This window comes from Rasamsonia byssochlamydoides, assembly GCF_041956645.1.
Source record: "Rasamsonia byssochlamydoides strain NRRL 3658 unplaced genomic scaffold VTN77scaffold_14, whole genome shotgun sequence".
NCBI classification, from domain to species: domain Eukaryota; kingdom Fungi; phylum Ascomycota; class Eurotiomycetes; order Eurotiales; family Trichocomaceae; genus Rasamsonia; species Rasamsonia byssochlamydoides.
In genome coordinates, this window is record NW_027192397.1 from 320,230 (window position 1) to 343,539 (window position 23,310).

Consider the following 23,310-nt stretch of genomic DNA (forward strand, 5'->3'; position numbering starts at 1 on the left):
AGGTGTGTAAGTTTTTGAAAAGGTCTATAGGAAAAATAGCCACCTCCCAGTAAATTGGAGCAGTTCTATTACAAGAACCGAGAAGAGGTGACAATCAATGGGGCGTGGAGACTCACTTCCTCAAGCCGAGCTCGTCTTTCTCCGAACTTTGTCATTGAGGTTTGGGACGTTGGACCAGCCGGGCGGAGCATCACGTGACTGATGTACCCATTCCCGCACAAACCCTAGCTGGAACTAGCGCACCGCACTAAGCGAAAGCCCGCACACCCGCAAGTCTTTGGGATTTTACACCTTGATCGAGAAGATCTCCGACGACGATACGACACACTCTGAGAGCTTCGACACCGGCAAAGCCATTTTATCCACCATGGCTTCCATCCAGAGTGTGCAATGCTTCGGCAAGAAGAAGACCGGTGAGTTGGTTCATCCTGGAGGGTCTTTTTGAACGCATTTATAGCGGGATTGATGGACTGACTGAATTTCCCAATTAGCTACGGCTGTCGCCCACTGCAAGGTACGAATTTAGTCCCTACTCGACACTTGACGAGAATGCTACTCGAAGTCTTGTCGATTGCAATATTTTCGCTATTTGGAGGAAGAAGGTTACTGAAATTGGAGAACAGCAAGGCAAGGGCCTCATTAAGATCAACGGCCAGCCTCTCACCCTGATCAAGCCCGAGATCCTGCGCTTCAAGGTACGACCTTTCTGTTTGAGTCGGAATGTCCTTTTGTGGCGGAATTTGTTTCTTTCTGGGAGGCGCATTCTGACCTGTTTACGAACCCTAGGTCTACGAGCCTCTCCTGATTGTCGGCCTCGACAAGTTCGCCGGTGTCGACATCCGTGTCCGTGTCTCCGGAGGTGGTCACGTTTCTCAGATCTACGCCATTCGCCAGGCCATCGCCAAGTCCATCGTCGCCTACTACCAGAAGTACGTCGATGAGCACTCGAAGAACCAGCTGAAGCAGGCTTTCATCCAGTACGACCGCACATTACTCGTCGCCGACCCCAGACGCGCCGAGCCGAAGAAGTTCGGTGGTCGTGGTGCTCGCGCCCGCTACCAGAAATCCTACCGTTAATTGCAATGCTTTTTGGCGTCTGGAGACGATTTGGTGGGTTCTGGGGAAAATGGTGAACTGCGTGGTAGTGAATGTGGCGGTTATGTGGGATACTGGCTCTTAGTCGTTTTCACCGGGTGCCAGACTAAGCCAGTTCCTTTGAGTATTCAGATTCCTTTGTTCAAAAAAACCCGGATTTTCTGCCCTTGTTTGTATGGGTTCAGGCAAGGTATCTGGACGATGGCATTGTTATATCGAAAAATGATATCATACGATTTACCTCTTTACCACGGTCCTCGAAATTGGTCTGATATAGATGTCATTAACTATGGACGCCATGTTGATAATGACCAAGACTCTTCAAGAAGTCTTAAGTTATTATTGCATATGAGCATCACTGTCAGCCATATCTACATCATCTGCATCTAAAGCGGCGCCACTGTCGCCCAGGTCCACCACCACTGGCGCATACTCGCCCGTCTCATCTTCTTCATCCGCACCACTCAGTTCCATCTCGACCTGTTCCCCATCTTCGAGTCGCAGCATCCCCCGGCGCATGATGGCTTCTTTGCGCAGTTCCCACTTAAACTCTACCCGCACCCACTTCTCCAATGCATCCATTTCGGCTTGGACGATAGATCCGGTGACCCCATCTAGGGCTTCTTGCATGTTTCTCCGAAACCCCATCAGCAGCTTGCGGAGAAATTCCCCACCGTAGTCCCCATCCATCTCGAACAGCCCGCCTTCGACAACATCGCAGTGCTTTAATTGTAACAGGAGCAGCCGTAGCACATCCCTGAAAAATGTCTCGCGAGTCCTGATCGCCGCGCGGCACGTAAAGATCAGACTCAAGAGTCGCTTCCATTGCGCCAGGCATGAGTAGTTCATTAGCGTCAGCACCATCAGGAAAGTAAATTGTAGTTCTCCCAAGATCTGCCTTTCCCCGATGCGTTCGTCCGAGGACGGCGCGGAATATCGCCTGATGAGGTCACCCAACGCCCACGACCGGTCCTGCGCAGCTTCCGTCCTTTCGCGTCCAATCGCTCCCTCGCGCCACGTCCGCTTGAGATCGACGGGCAGGAATCGCAATTCCTTTTCCTGTTCACCGGCGACTCCTCCCTTTGTAAACTCCTCTCCTGAGATGCCCGGAATCCGATCTGCATCTTGGGGTGCCGTGCTGGCGGAGGTAACTGTCCACGTGGGCCGGCCGTCGATATCAAGTTCTGCATCACCCAACACCCGCGAGAGTAGTTGCGGTGACAAGCGATCAGTCAACCCCATCCACTCCTTCCTTCCGCGCTCTTCATCTTCGTCCTCGTCTTTTTTGTCACGAGTCTTTTTAGTGTCTCCTTCTTTCTGGGAGGAGGAGGGTAATCGAGTCCGATACTTGAAGAGTCCTCCACTCTGCCACGTTGCCCCCAAATTCGCCTTGTGTCGCATCGCTTCTTGCCTATCATCACCCGTCTCTCCCTTCACAGGGACCAAAGCTTCGATATTCTGATCCCATTTCCAGATGCGAATCTCTGACTGCACGTCGTCCCGCGCCTGAACGACGCGGCCGTCCTCGTGCCCCGCAATCTCATCAACGGCGGAAATGTCGCCAACGTAGAACCATGCGCCACATCGCAGCGAGAAGCTCTCCGTCGTTCCGGTGTAGACAAAATGCCAACCGTCCGGGAGGTCTCTGATGCCGTGAAAATTCTCGGTCGAGGTGAAGGTGATCAAGTCGATGCCGACGAGGGTCTTCGCGGGGAGGCAGGGCACCAGCAGCGTTGGCGTCGGTGATAGACCTGGTGGCGGAGGCATATTCGTATTGCCGGATCGCCGAAATGAAAAATTCCTGTAGTAATTGTCTATGCGGTCGTCAATTAGCGATCTAGAAGAAAGCAAATGCCAGGGCGCAGTCGTCAGTCTGCAATGTTGTGGGCGGGCGTGCGGTCCCGGACCTTGAACTTGTGTGGTGGAGCAAGTCAGGAAGTCGGAGGCGCTCGATCGTCAAATATGAAATTTATTCAATACCAGACAGCCATATCCTTTCGAAACGCATCAGGCAGGCGAAACGACGTGTTGCTACAAATACAATGGGGGCGACATTCTGGTTGGTCCTGTTCCGACAGCTCGGTTCCGTGGTCGCGTCATACGTCACCAGTCCCCTTATGCCTACAGAGCAAGGCAATAGAACCCTTCCCCCCAAGACCTCCAATTATGACCTTCCTTGAGATAAGAGATTTAAGAACAATTTTCCCAATAAACTTATCGAGGAGTAATACTTGGAAGACAGCGTCAGTTGAGATACTTCATTGACTCATTCGCTAGCTGGTATAAAATGCTACTAGCAACCTGCGGTATGCCCAACGAAAAAGAATAAACTATTTTTTTCTTTTCAAAAATGAAAGATGAAGACCAGGCGGAAATGCCGTTCTTCGCGTTTATTCCATCCACAATTGCGAGCAGATAAGCCCGCAGGTATCGTCCACTCCGTCCACGCCCAGGTCGCGACAGATCTGTAGCGCAATTCGGAGAATAACGTCCTGCACACGCTTACAGACGACGACCACGGCGACCACCCTTACGACGGGTCGAGTCGGAGGGCGTAGGAGTAACATCCTCAATGCGGCCAATCTTCATGCCAGAACGGGCCAGGGCACGGAGAGCCGACTGAGCACCCGGACCAGGGGTCTTGGTTCCGTTACCTGATAGACGTTAGGAGGTTACGATACTCAAAAAAAAACGCATAATAGATAAACATACCACCAGTGGCACGGATCTTAATGTGGAGGGCGTTGATGCCCAGCTCCTTGCAACGAGCAGCAACATCCTGGGCAGCCAACATGGCAGCATAAGGAGAGGACTCGTCACGATCAGCCTTAACCTTCATACCACCAGTGACACGGCAGATAGTTTCGCGGCCGCTGGAATCACCCAGAATATTAGCCTTTGCATGTCACTTTTTCTTTTGCGGTCCCGCGGGACACCGAGGTCGATCTCAAATTCTAGCAAAGCGCAGAACAGATATCGAGCCGCAATCAGTCTGGTAGGAGGAGAGGGACGAACCTGAGATCGGTGACGTGCACGAAGGTGTCATTGAACGAGGCAAAGATACGGGCGACACCGAAAACGAGCTTGCCTGTGAACTGGTCGGTTAGAAGATGTAACAAGATTTTTTTCATGGGGACAAAAAGGGCGTACCATCTCCGGCCAGAGGGCCGAGAGAGACGTTCTCCTGGGCGGGACCGGTGGTCTTCTTCTTGGGAGCCATTGTGATGGTGGTGGACTGCGATTGTGGTGGATGGAATATGGGGAGGGAGAAAGAGAAGCACAACGACTTCAGCCCTGGAAAAGTGTCGACATACGGCAAAATTGACGGTGTGTGCCCTAGAATACCCCGCGAAAGAGCTGATTGGCTGCGGGTCTCTGTGGGAAAGCGTGTCCCAAGCGAGCGTTCCTTCGGCGTTGTCGGGGCTAAGTCGGCCCGATAAGCGACTGGCTCGAACTAAAACCAGAACGTAAACAGCTGCATTTCTGCTGGCAGCTCGTCCCATCCTAAATTTCTTCCTGACTCATCCTCAGGAGTCTGCGCCGTACTTTGCTGGGCAAAGTTTTCTTCGGAAGTTTCAAAGCTCTCCATGTTTGTGATCGTTTAAGTGAAGCTGACGGGAGTTGTATCCGTCAGCTCCTCTGCAGATTCTCCTTCTGTTGCTGTGTATTCCTAGTGGGGAACTGTCCATTTCTTGAAGATTTTCGAGGCACGTGTGCCTCAATTAACCAGCAAAATGGTTCGCACCAAGGAAAATTCCTCGATTGGAATTATCGGGATGGGTGATATGGGCAAGATGTACGCCCAGCGACTACGCCAGGCGGGATGGAGGTAAATCATTGTTGCCCTCGTCTAACTCGTTATAATCCCTCGAGAACAGTGACTTGTTCCTTCTGGTGAGTTACAGATTTTTCTTTCTCCTATTGTGCCTCTTATGATGATCAGAGTGCATTTGGCTCGAGCATGACCTGACTGCAACTGCCTCACCATTCTGGTGTGGGCAAGTCGTCGTCAGGTTGTCACTGCTGAAAACTCCACGCTACCTTACCTTTTTTTTATCTGAAACGTCTATTACGTTCACTATACGTCTCTTCATCGTTTCCTCCGTCCTATCACAAGAGTAGGCTGCTAACCGGTATTTCTTCAGGTGCATTGTTTTACGATAGTTACCTAGTCTAGAGCTAATAGTCGATTGGTCTCGTTAAGGGTAAACGCTTGTGACAAGCCGGAGAATTTCAACTCTCTCAAGGAAGAATTTGCATCGGATGTATGTTCTTTGCCGACTTGACTGTCACCGGTAAACTCATTGGACGTAGCAAGGTATCACAATTCTGCCGAATGGACATCTGGTCTCGCGGATTAGCGACTACATCATCTACAGCGTAGAGGCCTCGTACATCGACAGGATAGTTGCAGAATATGGGCCATGTATGTCGTCACTAATGAGCACCCCTGCCAACTGCTGTGTCTGACCTTCTGTAAAGCAACCAAGGTCGGTGCGATAGTCGGCGGTCAGACATCTTGCAAGGCCCCGGAGCTGGCCGCATTCGATAAGTATCTGCCTCCGGATGTAGAGATTATTTCTTGTCATTCGTTGCATGGTCCCAAAGTCGATCCGAAGGGCCAACCTTTGGTATGGCTTGCGATCGCGTATCTGTCCTGGTTTCGACTTTATAATAACATTTGAGCACCAGGTCCTGATTCAGCATCGAGCCTCAGATGAGAGTTTGAGGTTCGTTGAGGAAGTGTTTTCTTCCTTCGGATCCAAGTATGTATATCTCAGCGGTGAGATGCATGACCGTATCACCGCAGATACACAGGCCGTCACACACGCTGCGTTCCTCAGTATGGGCACCGCATGGCAGGCCAACAACCAGTTTCCTTGGGAAATCCCCCGTTGGGTGGGAGGTATTGAAAACGTGAAGATTAATATCACGTTGCGGATTTACGCGAACAAATGGCACGTCTATGCCGGTCTGGCGATTCTTAACCCGGCTGCAAAAGAGCAGATTAGGCAATACGCTCAATCGGTGACCGAACTCTATAAACTGATGCTCGAAGGGCGCAGAGAGGAGCTGAAACGAAGAGTCAAGGCTGCAGGCGCTGCCGTCTTCAAGTCTGACACCGAAGGACAAGATCTGCTGCTGAAAGATGAAGTGCTGGACAAATTCTCACTGTCTCAGTGTTCTCGAGAGAAAGCCCCTCCTAACAATCATCTCAGTCTCCTGGCGATCGTTGATTGCTGGTCCAAGCTTGGCATCGTCCCGTATGACCATATGATTTGTTCGACTCCTGTGAGTACTTCATCCCTCTTTCAGCTTCTGTGTCTTGTTGTAATTATGAGTGAAGAAGCTTACTTACCCCGCTTTTACGAAGCTTTTTCGAATCTGGCTGGGAGTGACGGAGTACCTCTTTCGCAACCCCACTCTCCTTGATGAGGCACTAGATACCGCTATCGATGATCACACTTTTCGCTCTGACGACCTTGAATTTACCTTTGCAGCACGTGTAAGTGTTCTAATTTTTTTCTTTTAGGGTTTAGTATTTCGCTTTCCCCATTATCATTGGATTGGAAATCCCCAGCTGTATTATTCTATGTCTGGGGACGGCCCGCGACTCCGCGAGTCTTATTTCAGCAGATCCTTGGCTCCGCGTTGATTGACCTATGTTTGCAGGCTTGGTCAGATTGCGTGTCCTTCGGAGATTTCGAATCATATCGCGACCGTTTCGAGCGGATCCAACGTTACTTTGCTCCGCGGTTCCCCGAAGCGGTTAGAATTGGAAATGAGATGATTCAGACAATCCTCGAGAAGACTACAACGGACACATCCTAACCAACGATGTGGGTTGTATTGTCGCGGCTCCATGCGGGATCTGAGCTGCGATGGGACAAAAAAGGAAAAAAGGAAAAAGAAGTTCCGTTCTTAATAACACCCGACACCTAACAATAGATTCACACGTCAGCAAGTACGGCGTACGTAAAGGCACGAGGTGAAAACCCCAAGTGTCTTCAAGAGCCCCAAAACGGAATACTCCCTCTGGTTGTAACCTGGCTCGTGCGCGGGACGATGATCCTTTTACCCCATCTGGTGCGAACACGCCAGATCTGTTTCAGCCTTCGGGAGGATCGATGATCGTCGCAACGTGTGGATTCCGTGGCGCACTCCGCCTTCTACTTCTTATTGTTACAAAATCCTCCGTACTTAACAAGGATCGTTGGCATGATTGGAGGATATACTTACAGGACAACATGTGTCGGTTGTAGTGACAGAATTCTGAATTCTGAAGTTCTTCTGCGATTCGTCGATCTTCATGAACTTCATTGACACGAACCAGGATTCAAAAGTTGATCTGGGCTGAAATGATGTCGACCGTAGCGTGACATGGGCTCGGTACACTGCCGCTGTGGTGCCGTTGTGGGCTAGAATGATGCGATTCGCCGGGTAACATATGCAGTTTATTCCGTACTCCGTACGTTATTATTTAATGTGTGGCTTTCTTATCTTGATCCTGGTCACTATTCCTGCATTAGCTCCCCCAGGAAGGAGTCTTCCACCAACGTCAGAGGAGGACATCCTTGTTCACAAGAAGTATACAGTTCAGCCTCCACAGCCTATATTTCACCTCATTAGAAATGTGGGTTCGGGGAGCGATTGCTGTCTTTATTCTTCTCGAGGAACCATAATAATAATCTAGACTCTTGCTTTCCGGGGGCGAAAATGGGATGAAACAGCTAATTGACCGTTTGACGGGATTTCAACGGGATACCAGTTGAATGTGGATTTTAGGTACCCCGACTATTTGGGGTCCTTGCGCCACTGAAAATATTTCTGGGCAGCCGTTTTTTCACTGGGAGACAATCCCTGTCTGTAGTATTCCCATCGCGGATTGTCGCAAGAGCAATTGCCTTTTCGGAACACTGATTGGCTTGCAGAGCTTGCCGCGCTTGCAGACTGGCAACGCTCGATCTCTTAGACACTGTTTCCAATTGTTAAGCTTTTTTATTTTCTTTCTTTTTCTTTTTCATCTTTTTTAAACTACAATGCCCGGTGAGGGCTGTACAATACTCTGAGGTGGTGTCGAGGGCTATGGACTTGGACTATAGCCTCAGCGTCGAACCGCATTCCTTCTATCCCATTCCTGCTACCTAACCTGAATGGATGGAGGTGAGATTTTCGCCTCAAGTCCTCGCTGATTTCTCGGTTATCCTCTGTGCTGGCATGTCAGCGATTGGACTATACTGCAGATGCAACGTCGGGAGGAGGGCTAATCTTCCTGTAACGCCTCTATCCCGTATCTATACTCTGTAGCGCGTAGTACTCCGATTATTATATCATTTAAGGTGATTTCAGGATACGACTTCGTCATTTTTGGCAAGATGTGAATGACCAATTATGAGGATGGGCGTCGCTCATACCTACCCTCTCTACCCTCTCGACGCTCTCTTGGGGCAGGGTGCCATATTAAATGCTAGATGATTCCACCAGTTCACTTCTCCGCTCGTCGATCTATTAATTCCTCTTGCGTGGTCTTTTGATTGTTCGCCTCTCTCAGATATTGACCCCGCTGGAAAGGTCAGATCCATTAATTCCAGTCGACCATGAGGTTTTTCTATTCGTCTATCGCAGCAACTGCTGTGGCAACGTTCTGTAAGTATTTCTCCTCCTTCTGCACTTATGGAGCTGGACTGACAATGGCTGATCGTGTCTAGTGCCTTCTGCCTTTGCCCAGATTGTCCAGTATACTCCTTCCGGGTTGGATGGGATCTCCTTCAGCGTCAATGTTCCAGACCAGACTGTGTCGTCTGGGCCGGAGCCCGTTTACCTTCAAATCAAAGGTCCCAGCGATGTCCAGTGGCTAGCGGTGGGGGAGGGTTCTCGGATGTTAGACTCGAATATGCTCGTCATCTACGCGTCTTCTAACAATAACATCACGCTCTCTCCTCGTCTGGGCTCAGGCCACACACAACCACTTTTCAATCCAGATGCTCAGGTGTCATTGCTTGATGGTAGTGGCATCAGCAACGGCATTATGACAGCAAATATCCGGTGTGATAGTTTTCTCTCCTGGTCCGGCGGCAGCGAGAATGTGAAGAGTGCATCCGCTCCGTTTATCTGGGCCGTTCGACATGGAGAACCCTTAGAGTCCGCCAGCGTCTCCGAAGGCATCCATATGCATGACAAATATGGCGGGTTTTCAGTCGACTTTGCGGAAGCAACAGGCGGAAACACAGACAATCCCTTCTCAGACTCTTCCCTCTCCATCTCCATCGCGTCTGCGACGGGGAGTTCCGGTCATCAGAAGCGGACTGCTCACGCCATCATCCTATCCGTTGTCTTTGTGTTGCTCTTCCCCAGCTTCGCGTTGACTCTCCATCTGTTTCCATCTTCCAAGACGGTCCCATTCATCCATGCTCCGCTTCAGCTGTTTGCGCTCGCTGCGGCCATCGTTGGCCTCGCACTCGGAATATCGATAGGGAAAAGCCGTGTCTCAGACTATCATCCGGTGATTGGAATTGTAGTCATCGGAGCTTTGGTCCTCTTCCAGCCCATCTTGGGCCTTTTGCAGCATCTGCATTATCGAAAGCATGGCACCAAGAGCTTGTTTGCCTACATCCACCGCTGGTTGGGTCGCGTCCTCGTCATTCTCGGTATCATCAACGGCGGATTGGGCTTCAAATACGCTGGAATTGGAAGGGCAGTTCCCAGCAGTGCGGTTATCGCATATGGAGTGATTGCCGGGCTTATGGGAGTGGGTTATATCTTTCTCATCATCCAGTCGACTTTGAGGGCCAGACGTAATAAGGATAGCGGCGAGAAATGAGACAGGAGCGAACTGATTTCAATTCAGTACGGCACTCAGATGGTCTACAAGATGCAACGGGGGCTGTGACTTGATATTTGGTCGATGTTATCTCTGCCCTTTGATGTTTGTTCTCTCTATCCTTCTCTTGTGTCTTCTCTCGATAACGTTCCTGCGTTGAAACAATAAAAATTTTTCGAAGATGAGACCTTGACATCGAAAATAACAGCTCCACCATGAGTAGGAAATTTTATCCACGAAGATAAAATGCAAACGGATCGGTATGACATGAAAATCTGGACTATCATATGCAGGGTGACTTCCTTTGTCCCGTGGAGGAAGGATCCTTGGTACGCTTAGACATTGTCGTTTGGAAGCCTTGGCTTGGATCCAAACGCGGCCAAGTAGAGCTTTCTCCTATCCGTAGATAAATGACTGGGCGCCAGGAGCTACCTGCATCGCCTTGTTATCTTTATCTGCGTCACTTCAGCATATACTTCTTCCCATTTCCTCTGCTTTTCCATCGCTACTGAGATCAGGTCTGGCGATATTATTGAACTTCGACGGTGAGTAAACCAGTGGAGCTCTCTCCAGATAACTTTGATCGTTGATAAAGATAAGGAGCTTGTGTGGGTCCTTGCCCACTTTCCTCCCCAGAGTCCGGGGTTGTTCCTTTCCTGCTGCAAGCAAACAGTCCCTGCATCGCGCACGCGACCCCCAGCCGACATTAGCTCATCGACTTCTTATCTTCATTCCAAGGCCGATGAGGATCATCCAGAACGTTCGTCCGTTGCTATAATTGTTTTTTGTCCATCTCAAGTCAACTTGAACCATGTCTTCACTGGTCGCCATCGAGAAGAGCTTGTACAAGGCTCTGGTTCAAAGGTAAGAGAGGAGGCAGGCTGTTGTAGGAGTTGCCAATTAGACCAGCTTGGCTCCATCGTCTTATCTACAGGTTTCGTTTGCTGCCCGACCGTCGACTTTCAATTTCCACCCCGTTGAAGCGGAGTCTTCAATCACTCCGGCCTCTCACTCTAATTCCAACAGTATGGTGGTTAATAATACTAACTACTGGCACTCTGCCTACAGTGCTAGATCATCGGTGAGCTCCTATTCTCCATTTCGCCTCTGCTGTCTGTCGTGCGCAGATCAGAGCCCGTCTGTTCCTGATAATCATCCAATATGTGATTTTACCTATTCTCACAGTCACGCTGTAGTACTCCAGTAATGTGCATGACGAAGTTCCTCCTCCAGAGTTGGACACGGTCACTATTTCAAGATCTCGCTACGAGCAATTGGTGAGTACCAGCATTCTTCGAAATCTGTGGTTGCTTGAAATGGTGAGGATGTTAACAGTTTACGGCTTCTTAGATACGCATCTCGCAGCAGTTCGGTACGTCTGGCACACTGCGCTTTGTTGGGATATTAGTTCCGGAGGCATCTCAAGTTTTCTGTCGCAAGCTAACATTCTAATGACCGCCAGATAATCTCAAGAACTCGCTCCTGAAAGGTGGAGTATCTCAAGAGAGTCTCGATGTCAGAATAGTATCACGCAGAAAAGGAGGAAACACGCTGATTTATTACCTAGCTTCTCATTGGCAACCATGAGCCATTCATTGCAGGCGATCAATCATCCGTCGACAAGACAACCATGATAACCAGTCGTGACAATGTCACGTCGCGCTACTCTCCGGAGGGAACCTCAGATGCAGACAGGTCTCTCGGAAACGGGGAGACCATACCGGTGGAACTCAAGAGAGAGAAGAGGGCTTCTCCAAACAATTGCAGCCTTGACGATGACAATGAATATTTCTTTTCTGATGGAAAGGAAGATGATTCACAGCCCACGGAATCTGAAAACGCTCCTCCCGGACAACCAGAGCAGCGTACAGTTGAGATCCGTGGCCTGCCGGAACGTGTCACTCATCGTGATGTTACTAATGCAGTTCGAGGGGGAGCTCTTCTCGAAATATACCTCAGACCCTATGACCATTCTGCGCGTGTGTCTTTTGTTGAACCTTCTGCTGCTCAGGAGTTCCTCAACCACGCAAAGCGCCGCGATGTGTACATACAGGGCAAGAGGGTAAGTTTACAGCTATCTTTGATAGGGAGCTGTGCATTGATCTGACAAATTTTCGATAGGTCGAAGTCTCGTGGAGCGATCGTCAGTTTTACCTCCGACCTTACATCAAACAAAACATCGACCATGGAGCTTCGCGCAACCTCGTGATACGGCGTGTCCATCCTAACATTTCCGCGAACCTGATTCGTGAACATCTTGACCATATTCACAATCTCATTGTTATCGACATCAGGTTCGGTCAGGGAAATGCTTACATCTCGACCAATTCTGTCCATAATGCGATGTTTGCTCGCTCATGCATGATGTCCCGGACCACGTATCGGGGGATGAGGATCGAATTTGCTCCGGATGAATGCACCCAAGCTCTTCCAAAAGTAGCAAAGATACCACCAAAAATTGAACCTAAGGCTTCATTTAAAACAGCAAACCATGTACCAAATCGTTTCCAGATGCTTAGCCTCGATGGATCTGAAAACTCAGACGATTCTGACAAGGACGACGATGATGGTGAAGCTAGCATGCCAATCAGCTACCGGCCCGTCGATCTCGGTAAGATTGACTGGCGACACCACAGTATCGCAGTCTGATGCGAAGTTGTCATGAGGAGTAACCTCCAGTTCGACTTCTTCGATTGCTCCGATTACTCTCTTATTCTTCATCACCTGACGGCAAGTGGGCAACTCATATCAGACTGAATATCATGGGGAATGACACGCGAAGAGCAAAAACGATAGGCCAGGATACACCCTGCTCTATCTCTTCCCACAAGTCAGATCGAAATAGTCCTTCAATTCATATTCAGACCAACAACTGACTGACGTGGGTGCTGTTCACTCTGGAGAACCAAAGAACCGAGTCAGATCCCCCGACGGCAAGTCATTTTCCGGCCTCTCTCACATGAAATGATGCCCCAGCCACCATTCTTCCCCTTGCTTCTTTTTTTTAACCCCGGAATTTCCTCATTTATTCCCAAGGAAACCTTCTGCAGGAACAGGCAACTGAAAGTGGAAACTGCATTGCATTAATGTTTCGAGTAATACATATGTTTTTTTTCTTCCTTTCCCTGGGAAATAATAATGACACTATGATAATGATTTCAATCCATGCCTTCGTGATATCAGGATCTGTGAGAGTCTCAGTGGTTAACTTTTTTTTTTTACTTCTTTCATTTGCTTTCTCTGTTTGTTTGCTGGCGAGAATTGATAATAAACAAACGAGATTGAGATTGTGATCAATATCTATCTATCCATCTATCCATCCATTCATTCACTCATTCATTCAATTCACCTTGTCCTTGCCCTTGCCCCTCATACCTAACCGTTTCTTTCATACACGTTAAAAAAAAAAACATAACACAGCCGGAAAAAAAAAAGAATCAATCATACCAGCTGATACAAAGAATTGTCCAAAGCATAAATTTCTTGTCAATCAAGTACGGTATAATAAAGTATAGTACACAGTTTAATTTCCAGTTTTCGATCCCTTCAATGTTCACTGGGTTTGATCTTCTAGTTCAGTACGCCCACATACACTTGTAGGCTAGCAGCCTACTCCCCAATCGATCATACTCCAGCTGCCCGATCCAGCTGTCGTTAGTCCCACTCAGCTTGCCAAACACGCTCGCCCCCTTCCACACGACGACCTGCGGGTCCAAATCGCGGGGTGGCGTGCCGATCATGACCTCCTTCGCGTAACCCGGTCGGAGAGCGTGTAGGCGCTCTTCGAGGAAGGCGTGGAACCCCGTCACGAGGCTGCCGCCGCCGAGAACCATGATTCCGCCGAGGAAATCGCGCATCTTGCGTTCATCTCCACGGGCGGCGTGGACGATGGAGGTTAGGATGGCGTTGTCTAGCGGAAAGATCGGGAGGATATCGTCGCGTTCCTCGATCGTGGGAGCCCGTGGGGCCTGTGGGAGGGTCGCGGTCTGACCGCCAGGGACTGGGGTGCTGGAGCCTCCACCAGCTTGTGGGGTACTGGTACCGATCGCTTCTGGTGCTGGAGAGCCCGCGACGGACGAGCGAGGGGTGGCGTCGAGGTCCTGCACGCGACTCAGTACGTGGAGCTGCTGCTGGGGCCGACTCGGAGTGGCTTGCACGTCCGGCGGAGCGCTGTTCGGTTGCGATTCTTCCTGGGCCTCAGGGTTTGTGGATGATGCAGGAGCAATCGATGACAGGATCTCCGACTGCGCTGCCGACACGGGGTCATTTGGCTGGCCATCATAAATGTCATAGGAACGTGGCAGTAGTTTCCTTCGGCCGTCCAGTTTGTGGGAATTGTCGAAGATGGAAGGCTGGAAGTAGCCCATGGGGGCCAGGAGGACCTCATCATATGCTTTGAAGTTGTACTTCCGGGTGTCTTGGCCATAGACTCGGAGGTGGAAATCAAACGTTTGGACAGATACACTCGCTTCGTTCATCGTGCACACCTTCTTTTTGAGTTCCTCGGCCAGCAGGAAGTCATATCGGCGGCACAGATTGATGTCGGCGTACGGGAAGTGGTCATATAACATCATCTTGATGAACGTCTCCGTCACGTCGGCTCCTCCGTATTTCAAATTCACGCGCGAGTTCTCAATACACATCCCTTCTTCCACACAACAGATCGACGTCTTCTGTGCACCGATATCAACAACGCAGGCGGAGGTAAATCCCGCACCAAAAGTGGCCGCCAAGCTCTCCTGAATGAAGCATACCCGAGCAAAGGCAAACTCTTTCATCAGCATCTCCAACACGTGCGTAACATAGTTCTTCTCGTAGAGATCGGGAATGACGAATACGCAGGAGTACTGCGTCCAGTCCTTTTTGCTTGTCAGGCCTAACTGCGACTTGATCGCATCTTCCAGAATCAGAGAAATGTCCAGGAAGAGGAGTCTCTTGCTGCTGTAGTCTTTCTCATTGCACCACCCGTGCCGGATGGGCCAGAACAACTTGTACCGCGGATTTGACGTATCGGGTATCCTCAGGGCCGCTTGACCAGTGATGTACTCTGGTGCCGGGTCTGGAATTTCTGTCCATTCAACTCGTAGCGGGTCATTATGTTCCGAGATGGTCTCTGGGGGTGTTCTTCGATTGAAATTGATCACCATCTCTTTTGAATTTGGAAGCGTTCTCCTCTTGTTCTGCCGCATGTGTGCTTTCAGTTCCGCAGCCATGGCGGTATACTGTGAACTGAACTGTAACACGAGAGTTAGTAGGAGAAAAATAAACTGTCAAAGGCGCCTCTCATCACATACCTCGGGACCAAACATTTTCTCTGGTTCCTGGGGCGTGTCATCATCCAATTTCACCCGCTTCGGTCTTGGTTCAACCCCTTCTTCCTCCGATTCACTGACGGAGGACTTCCTCGCTATCACCATGGGCACAGTCTTGGGGAGCGCATCACTGGCCAGGCCGATCCGCAGATTCTGACTGCCTACGTGGATGACAATCACCTTGGAGCCAAGCGCCTCTGTAGGTGTCTCTTCGCTGACTTCCTCCGTGTCGCCGTCCATTTCCGTGTCCCCATCCAGCTCGTTTGCCTTTCCCATCGCAAGAGCGCGGTCACGATCCTTAGCGGTCTTCGTCATACGGTTGCGGGCCTCCTCATTTTGCAGGCGAAATGAAAGAAGCTGGTCGTCCCTTTTGAGGTAGTCCCTGTTCGCAAAGAAAATGTGAGCAGAGCCATGCAACAAAGCCGAAAGTTGGAAAGAATATCCGCTAGGAACTCTCGATTCTCAGAGAAACAAGAAGACATACGTGTAATAGTTCTTCTGATTGATGGGCGCTATCACGGGCCAGCTCGATAGCTCCATGTTATTGTCCGTCCGTTCAAGCCCTGCAAGGAACAGTACTGTCAGCAGATTGCGCGCCGCCGTCAGCTCGAGAGAACTGTTCACCATACCTTCATCTCGGAGGGCTTTGCCCGATTTCTTGCCCACCATATTGCGCGCTTCTCGAAAGACGATCTGGTGCGTACGTGCCGATTGCGATTCAATCCGCTTGCTTGAACGAAGCGACCAAGGGCGAACTTCTCGAATGGAGGAAGTTGAGCGTAGCGTAGGACACTGACAGAAGCCTGTCTGTTGTTGTATTTAGAGAGAGGGCATTCTTCTCCAAAACCCCGCTGCGATGACTGAATCTATGGCGGATGAGGCGGAAAGACCACCAATATCGCAACAATAGAGCGGGTTGACGGCGAAATCACTTATCTATTCACACTTCTTCCATCCCGAACAACTACGAGCTTGGGCCAAGCCGATCCGCCAGGGTTGGCCGCCAATCACGGAGCCAAGCCTGGCTCAATGCGGTCACTATCTTTAATAATTGTCGACCACTCCTTCTCCTGACAGCTCATCGGCGTTTGCTATCGCCTGCAAATATCCTCTTTGATTGTTAATGACTTGATACCCACTCCTGAGGACATCTGCATGAATGTAACAGCAGTGTGTCCCCAGATCTAGACGCGCCCATCGTCTCCCACGTTGGCCTCTTTCGCATCGTCCTGTTCATCAGCGCTTGTCTTCGGCATTGGAGAAGACCACCTGAGCTTCATTCCCGGAGTCTGTGGACAGCAGAGAGGGGTTTCACATCACATATTCTTACAATGGGGGGCTCATTATCTCGGCTTTGGTCATTGATTTGGACCAAGAAAGAGATCCGCATCTTAATCCTGGGCCTTGTAGGTGGTCAATTCATAGACACGCGACCTCTTGTGAAATCGGGCATGAGACTGATAGCGGGCACTGATGACTACAGGATAACGCTGGAAAGACGACACTATTGTACAGGCTGAAGGTGGGCAATGAAACATCGCGATGGAACTCAGAGTCGCGCAGAATCGCTAACAGCATCTGTTCTCATGTAATTAGATTGGCGAAGTGGTAACGACAATCCCGACCATTGGGTTCAACGTTGAGTCCGTCACTTATAAGAATCTGAATTTCAACGTCTGGGTATGTTGGGATTCTACAGCCCCTGTCGAGAAAGGCGACAGGTTGAACTTCCCATACTGATGCTGCGGGGTGTTCTTAGGATCTGGGAGGCCAAACGTCTATCCGTCCATATTGGCGATGCTACTATGCAAATACGGCAGCTGTTGTCTTCGTCATAGACTCGACCGATATTGACCGGTTAGGGATCGCCGCGGATGAACTGCAAGCCATGCTGAGTGAGGAGGAGCTTCGCGACGCGGCACTTCTGGTCTTCGCCAACAAGCAGGATCAGCCTGGCGCCAAGGGCGCAGGAGAAATATCAGAAGCATTGAAGCTGGGAGAACTGCGCGATCGAAACTGGAGCATCGTTGCTTGTTCTGCTATTGACGGCAAGGGGATCAACGAAGGCATGGATTGGTTGGTGGTAAGTTTGCAGACTTCGGCCCTTGTATTGGTTCCGTGTTTGTTTGCTTTTCATGAAAGGTGTTCGCGTAGTTTGATGCTGATCCTTTGTGATAAAATAGCAAACGCTTCAATCAGAGAATGCATGAACGCGGCGTACCTGGTTTCATCTGATGGCTTCAGCGTTATCGCTTTTGGTCCTACAGCCTGCCTCTTTCCCATCTATCCCTCATGTGGTTTCGGGTCAAAGTATAGGCCTCCGTCTTTTAATATCTGTGGTGTTCTTGGTTCCGGCTCAACCAGCCCAGTTAATCGAATACCTTTAATGACCTTTGATATATACCTTTCAACCCCTAGGGGATTGTTACAGATCAAGACAATGAGCAATATTCACTTATGTAGCAAACATCCATTCTCCATTCTCATCGTCATTTGCGATATATCGTCTAAGTCTTGGAAGTCTAGGAGCAAGGAACTTGGGTCTTTGGTCTCTTCAGTGACGCTGGTTCCGGTCTCACTGCCAGGTTGAAATTTAGGTCTTTTCAAAGAGAGGAGCAATTCAACAAATCCAAATCCCGTGTCGTCGGATCCATACCGCCAACCGTTCGGTGGGTTTGTGAGAGGATATGCGTCGAACGCAGATGATGAGACCTTGGCATTTCTTTAGTTTGCGTCGGCATCCCGAGTGGTCCGTACTACTAGGTACTGTACAACGATACAGTAACTTGTAACATATCTCCAACCCCGTTCTAATGAATAGGATTTGAAAGGGGAGTTACCAGCGCGCAAGGAAGTTTTCATGATACAGGTACGTCATACAGCGCAATTGATACTTTTAAGCGTTCATTTGTCTTTCCTTCTTTTATCCTCCCTCTCTTGTATATTTATTAAGGTCACAAGCGTAAGAACCAGCGTATTGCAAAAGGCGGGAGTGCTCGCTTATGACGTCCAAGCGCACATCCCATTCTCAAACTTCGGTGAGATCGATACGACTCTTCAAAACTGTTGGGAAGTCCGTCCAAAAAAGAAGAAGAAGAAGGATCAATTAGCTACTAGTATTAGTGGAGATGAGGCTGTAATAGGAATAATAACAATCAACTAGACACATGTTGAAATGTTGAATTGAATTGTTGATAATGATTCGAAAAAGCATGTGAAAGTCACGGGATCTTCCGAAGTCGGAGACTTCATCGTCCTGGTACGACGTTCCGTTCCTCTCCCAGGTACCATTGACATTTATTGCATGTACTGGATATTGTTCCCTAGTGACTTCTTCCTCTCCTGCTTGATCCTCGAGGGATACTGGAATATATCGCGGTGCACTTCCTCATTGCAACAATGAGAATCCATTGAAGACAATCACAAAATGCACTCGAGGTCTCTGTGCTACGCTCCAGACTCCAGTTTTTCGGAAAAACGGAACCATTTACTATTATCCTAAAGAAGAAGGTATGGGTCTTCTCTACGGAGTACGGAGTAGTAGTAAGTTAGTAACTGCTCTGGAGAACTTAGATAAGTTAGAGACTAATACTGGTGTACTCCGTAGATCGACACGACGACAACAGTTCCTGTCGAAGAAATGAGAGGCTAGTCCAATCGTCCTATCACTTGATATCCGCGTTATCTCCAGGGGCAGACAACTGTCACGAGTGCGGGTCTTGACTCTTAATTTCCACACTTTAGGCTGATGCGCAGGACCTCCAGGGCTCTATCAGCCAGTATCCGGAATGAGTTCCTGATGGAGACGCAGTCGTGGCGGCAAGCGCGGTTGTGATTGGCTCCCGCAGAGAGCGCTTCCGGAAAGCTTGAACCGCCAAACGATCATCTGCAGTTCCGCAAGCCTGTCTCCACGCCCAATGGGGCTTTGGACGTTGGCACGCTCCATCCAGAGCATCGCTGCACATGCTGGAGATACGCTCTCCTACTTGATGGAAATTTTGTTGGGATTTCTCCATGGCCACGATGGAGGCTTTGCCAGCGATATCATTCACGTGCAAATCGTTGCGTCTCCCAACTCGATCCAGCAACGCCCAGGCACCAAACCCGCATGTTCTTCTGGACTAACTCGCGCATACTCTCGAACTAAAGCCGTCGCGTGCTTTCAGACCCGTCTTGTTCGGCTGGCCATGGGTAATGGCGGATTCAACAGCCGCTCCCTCTGTCTCAGCGACATGCATGTGTCGCCCTGATAGGACGTCGTGGGAGGTCTGCACTTTGTATGGATCGCCCGCAGCCAAATCCCCAGAGCAGAGGGGCATGGTGGGGCATAACTACGATGCTTCCTTCCTCCAAACATACTTGAAGGTGCTCTACCTTCAAGAGCCCGTTTCCTTTGCTGTCAATTGCTTCCTGTCAACATCTTCCTCGCCAGAGACGTTGTTCACTCAATAGTACACTCACCGACCCCATCACGATGAGTGTAGTTGATATGCTTCACTCAAAGCTTGGCCTGCAAGGCATAGGCTCTCCTCACATTTCCATTGGCATCGCCGCTTTCTTAGTCTGCGCTCTGGTTGCCTCTGTGCTCCTCCTGTCTCTACAGAAAGGCAAGATTGATGTCAACAAGGCAATCGTCTCTTATGCGAAGTTCGCATATGCGAGTTTCTTGAAACCTCATGAGCGTGATCGAGGCGGTGAAGGCGGCCAGCAACATGCCTTGGAGAGCTTTTACCGAACCCAGGTACGGGTCGACAAGCAGACGCATTGATCAATTACACGCTGATGGGGACAAAAGGCAAGCGTTTATGATACGACCCGCAAGACACTTCTCCGTGGCCGCGAGGATATGCTCGGGCTCCTGGCTGCCCAACTTAAGTTCCGAGAGGCGCAGAACCAGCTGTCTGCAAAGCCAGTGTGGGTCGATGTAAGTGCTTCTGTACGCTCGTGGCAGTTAATTATCGCTAACCTGTCCTAGATTGGTGGAGGAACTGGGTATGGTGCCTGCACGTCCCCGGATACGTCAAAATCTGACTCTGAGACAGGTACAATATCGAGGCAATGAACCAATTCCTTCCCGTGGAAACCTTTTTCTCTCACGTGTACTTGGTGGATCTTTCTCCGTCTCTTCTCGAGGTCGCGCGCCAGAGATTTAAGCGCCTTGGATGGAAGAATGTCACCGTAGTTTGCCAGGATGCTCGCGAGTTCCGCCTCCCTGGTGTGTCAGAGAACGGCGCAGTGAACCAGAGAAGCAAGTCTCAGGAAGGAGGTGCTGATCTGGTGACTATGAGCTACAGCTTGTCGATGATCCCAGGTATGCCTTCTCCTGCGACTATGGACGTGTCTTTATACTAATAAATTGCAGACTATTACAGCGTCATTGACTCCCTGACCAAGCTTCTGAAACCGACCGGTATCATTGGTGTCTGTGATTTCTACGGTACGCTTGCAAGAATTATAGCCTCTCTGCCTGCTTTCAGCTAATTGGCGATTATAGTGCAAAGCATCGTTGACGTCTCGTGTCGAAACTACACTGGCGGCGTATTCAACCGGCATGTCAACTGGCTTGGACGGGTGTTCTGGCGGACGTGGTTTGATTTTGACCGCGTTAATCTGGAGGCTGCTCGCAGAGATTACCTCGAATACCGCTTCGGAACGATCATTTCGGCGAGTGAGCGAAACTACCTCATGGGAGGAATACCCTACTATATCTTCCTTGGATGCCAGAAAGAGATCACGTCGGGCAGTTCTAGCCGCGAGGCTATTGAAAAGCTGAATGCGTCCTTTACGGAGTCTCCGTATCTGTCTCCAGCAAACCACCGGAAGGAGATGGACGAGGCTGTTGAACGTGCAACTCCTGAGATTCGGTCCAAAGCGTATGAATCTGCCGTGATCAACTTGAGCTCCAATCTTCCCCTTCCGTCTGCATTCTACCAGAATCACCACTACCGGATTTACTACAATGATTTGCTACCAAAACACACGCAGTTCAACAACGAATACATCTACGCTTTCAACTGGGAGGACCCTCGTGTCGACCATCGTTTGCTGAACATCAACAGTGAGGACGTTATCTTGGCCATCACCAGTGCGGGCGACAATATTTTGGACTACTTACAGAAGAGCCCCAAGAGAATCCACGCCGTTGACATGAACCCCAATCAGAACCACCTACTGGAGCTCAAGGTCGCCTGTTTCAGTGCTTTGAGCTACCGGGATGTCTGGAAGATTTTCGGAGAAGGAAAGCATCCCGAGTTCCGTGAGCTCCTGATCTCTCGGCTCAGCCCACATCTCTCCAGCCAAGCTTTCCAGTACTGGCTCGACAACACCAAGGTTTTCACGTCGAAATCGGGGAAGGGCCTCTATGAGACTGGCGGATCACGACACGCGATTAGGCTGGTGCGATACTTGTTCAAGGTGTTTGGCCTGACAGGGAAAGTTAAGAAATTGTGCGAGGCCCAGACTCTGAACGAACAGCGGGAAATCTGGCCGCAGATCCGACGTGTCTTGTTGAGCAAACTTCTCAACTGGGCTGTGGTCGGAACTGAATGGTTTGCCTGGAAGGCTGCCGGGGTCCCGCCAAATCAGAGAAATATGATCATTGATGACTTCCTCAAGAGAAAGGGCCTCAGCGGTGGTGTGAAGAAGGGTTCGGACGTCAGTGGTAGGGCTATCTGGGAATATGTAGTCGATACATTGGATCCCGTTGCCAAGGAAACTCTGATCCGCAACGACAATTACTTCTACTATCTCTGTCTCCAAGGACGCTTCTCGAGAAGGTGAGTTATATATGATAACTTTGCATTCTCCACCGGCTAACTGGACATAGTTGTCACCCAACGTATTTGACCCCTAAGGCTCACGTCAAATTGTCTGCCCCTGGAGCCTTTGACGGTCTTCGAATCCACACCGATGGGCTTGATGAGGTCATTGCACGTATCACGCCGGGGACTTTGACCATTGCGGTGGTAAGTGTGGAATTTTCTGTTCCAGCTCTCCTTGAGTAGCGCTCATAAGCACATCATAGGTGATGGATTCGATGGACTGGTTCAATCCCAAGGAAGATGCTGCTGCGAAGCAGGCCCGAGCTCTGAACCGTGCCCTAAAGATGGGCGGCCGCGTCTTGTTGAGATCTGCCAGCATTGAACCATGGTACATTAAGGACTTCCAGGACAACGGCTTTACTCCCCGTCGTGTGGGAGCCAGATTCCCGGGAACATGTATTGACCGGTGAGTGGGCCTTTCCTTCATCTGAGACCAGTCCTCTTCAGGAACTGACGGAGGGCACAGTGTGAACATGTACGCCTCTGCTTGGATTTGCACGAAGACCGCCGAACTAGACGCCAAAAACTCGGATTCATCGGTTTCGCGTCGTACCATGATGGGACGATCGAACAGTGTTGACCATCTCGAGATTTAAGTCTTTCTATTGTCCCTCATATACCCACGTCTTTTGCCCAATGGAGTTTCGCGCTGCTTTACTCTAGATTATGAAGTATTGTGACGTTCTGGTTAAGATGTTGTCTTTTGGAATTTCTCTTTCTTGTACATACTCACGGATGATTCTTTTGCTTTGGTTAATCAAGATATCCACATAGTATAGCTATCCCTGTCTATTAGACGACAAAATCTTGCCTGTTGTCAAAGTTATGTGATTAGAGAAAACGAAAGATACCCTTTTGTACTGCAATTTGTGAGTGACACTTTGGCTTTATTCCCGTCTCTTAGGTTACAATTACAATCATTCAAATGCCAAATCTTGTAAGGAAAATAATTTCAGGTTCACTCGCGACATGGCGTCCGATTTAACTTGGAGACATCGTGAGCAGTTTTCCGAGAGAAAAAAGCGAAGAAGGCAGTAGAAACGTTCTGTACACTGATCAATACAATAATGATGATGATGATGATGATGATGATGATTTTTTAAAAAAAAATATTTTATCCGTATCATGCAGAAATTCTCCTCGTCGACCATGCCATAGGCGTAGCAGCAATGGCAATATGTTTAATTGTACATGTACATACAGTAATGTCTAATGGATCGATCCGAATTCATATTTTCCTTCCACCCCTCCGAGAATCCAA

General features: G+C 49.6%; 10 protein-coding genes across 10 annotated transcripts; 6 read left to right on the forward strand and 4 right to left on the reverse strand.

Annotated features, from left to right (window-relative positions):
• Nucleotides 1-367: 367 nt before the first annotated feature.
• On the forward strand, nt 368-1,077 carry VTN77DRAFT_1783 (40S ribosomal protein uS9; the record flags this gene model as incomplete). The annotated part of the gene is made up of 4 exons (XM_069417552.1): nt 368-413; nt 492-514; nt 624-695; nt 787-1,077. The coding sequence occupies 4 exons, from the start codon at nt 368-370 to the stop codon at nt 1,075-1,077; spliced, it is 432 nt and encodes a 143-aa protein (XP_069279888.1).
• A 357-nt stretch (nt 1,078-1,434) lies between these two features.
• Nucleotides 1,435-2,862, reverse strand: VTN77DRAFT_1784 (uncharacterized protein; the record flags this gene model as incomplete). Its single annotated transcript, XM_069417553.1, has 1 exon — nt 1,435-2,862. One exon carries the CDS (start codon nt 2,860-2,862, stop codon nt 1,435-1,437), a length of 1,428 nt encoding a protein of 475 aa, XP_069279889.1.
• A 735-nt stretch (nt 2,863-3,597) lies between these two features.
• VTN77DRAFT_1785 (40S ribosomal protein uS11) lies at nt 3,598-4,315 on the reverse strand (the record flags this gene model as incomplete). The annotated part of the gene is made up of 4 exons (XM_069417554.1): nt 3,598-3,749; nt 3,808-3,968; nt 4,111-4,183; nt 4,246-4,315. The coding sequence occupies 4 exons, from the start codon at nt 4,313-4,315 to the stop codon at nt 3,598-3,600; spliced, it is 456 nt and encodes a 151-aa protein (XP_069279890.1).
• A 514-nt stretch (nt 4,316-4,829) lies between these two features.
• Nucleotides 4,830-6,927, forward strand: VTN77DRAFT_1786 (uncharacterized protein; the record flags this gene model as incomplete). Its single annotated transcript, XM_069417555.1, has 7 exons — nt 4,830-4,924; nt 5,300-5,360; nt 5,410-5,521; nt 5,578-5,726; nt 5,788-6,387; nt 6,470-6,601; nt 6,769-6,927. The coding sequence occupies 7 exons, from the start codon at nt 4,830-4,832 to the stop codon at nt 6,925-6,927; spliced, it is 1,308 nt and encodes a 435-aa protein (XP_069279891.1).
• A 1,766-nt stretch (nt 6,928-8,693) lies between these two features.
• VTN77DRAFT_1787 (uncharacterized protein) lies at nt 8,694-10,626 on the forward strand (the record flags this gene model as incomplete). Its single annotated transcript, XM_069417556.1, has 4 exons — nt 8,694-8,742; nt 8,805-9,890; nt 10,435-10,461; nt 10,517-10,626. 4 exons carry the CDS (start codon nt 8,694-8,696, stop codon nt 10,624-10,626), a joined length of 1,272 nt encoding a protein of 423 aa, XP_069279892.1.
• Nucleotides 10,627-10,727: 101 nt separating this feature from the next.
• On the forward strand, nt 10,728-12,565 carry VTN77DRAFT_1788 (uncharacterized protein; the record flags this gene model as incomplete). The annotated part of the gene is made up of 7 exons (XM_069417557.1): nt 10,728-10,780; nt 10,985-10,997; nt 11,113-11,193; nt 11,267-11,288; nt 11,379-11,431; nt 11,484-11,978; nt 12,038-12,565. The coding sequence occupies 7 exons, from the start codon at nt 10,728-10,730 to the stop codon at nt 12,563-12,565; spliced, it is 1,245 nt and encodes a 414-aa protein (XP_069279893.1).
• Nucleotides 12,566-13,491: 926 nt separating this feature from the next.
• Nucleotides 13,492-15,897, reverse strand: VTN77DRAFT_1789 (uncharacterized protein; the record flags this gene model as incomplete). Its single annotated transcript, XM_069417558.1, has 4 exons — nt 13,492-15,150; nt 15,211-15,610; nt 15,713-15,791; nt 15,858-15,897. The coding sequence occupies 4 exons, from the start codon at nt 15,895-15,897 to the stop codon at nt 13,492-13,494; spliced, it is 2,178 nt and encodes a 725-aa protein (XP_069279894.1).
• A 662-nt stretch (nt 15,898-16,559) lies between these two features.
• On the forward strand, nt 16,560-17,438 carry VTN77DRAFT_1790 (uncharacterized protein; the record flags this gene model as incomplete). Its single annotated transcript, XM_069417560.1, has 5 exons — nt 16,560-16,634; nt 16,712-16,750; nt 16,825-16,908; nt 16,988-17,311; nt 17,412-17,438. 5 exons carry the CDS (start codon nt 16,560-16,562, stop codon nt 17,436-17,438), a joined length of 549 nt encoding a protein of 182 aa, XP_069279895.1.
• Nucleotides 17,439-18,968: 1,530 nt separating this feature from the next.
• On the reverse strand, nt 18,969-19,466 carry VTN77DRAFT_1791 (uncharacterized protein; the record flags this gene model as incomplete). The annotated part of the gene is made up of 2 exons (XM_069417561.1): nt 18,969-19,114; nt 19,355-19,466. 2 exons carry the CDS (start codon nt 19,464-19,466, stop codon nt 18,969-18,971), a joined length of 258 nt encoding a protein of 85 aa, XP_069279896.1.
• Nucleotides 19,467-19,702: 236 nt separating this feature from the next.
• On the forward strand, nt 19,703-22,645 carry VTN77DRAFT_1792 (uncharacterized protein; the record flags this gene model as incomplete). The annotated part of the gene is made up of 9 exons (XM_069417562.1): nt 19,703-19,969; nt 20,024-20,152; nt 20,204-20,220; nt 20,271-20,539; nt 20,591-20,665; nt 20,723-22,004; nt 22,055-22,193; nt 22,253-22,455; nt 22,516-22,645. 9 exons carry the CDS (start codon nt 19,703-19,705, stop codon nt 22,643-22,645), a joined length of 2,511 nt encoding a protein of 836 aa, XP_069279897.1.
• Between the last annotated feature and the right edge of the window lie 665 nt (nt 22,646-23,310).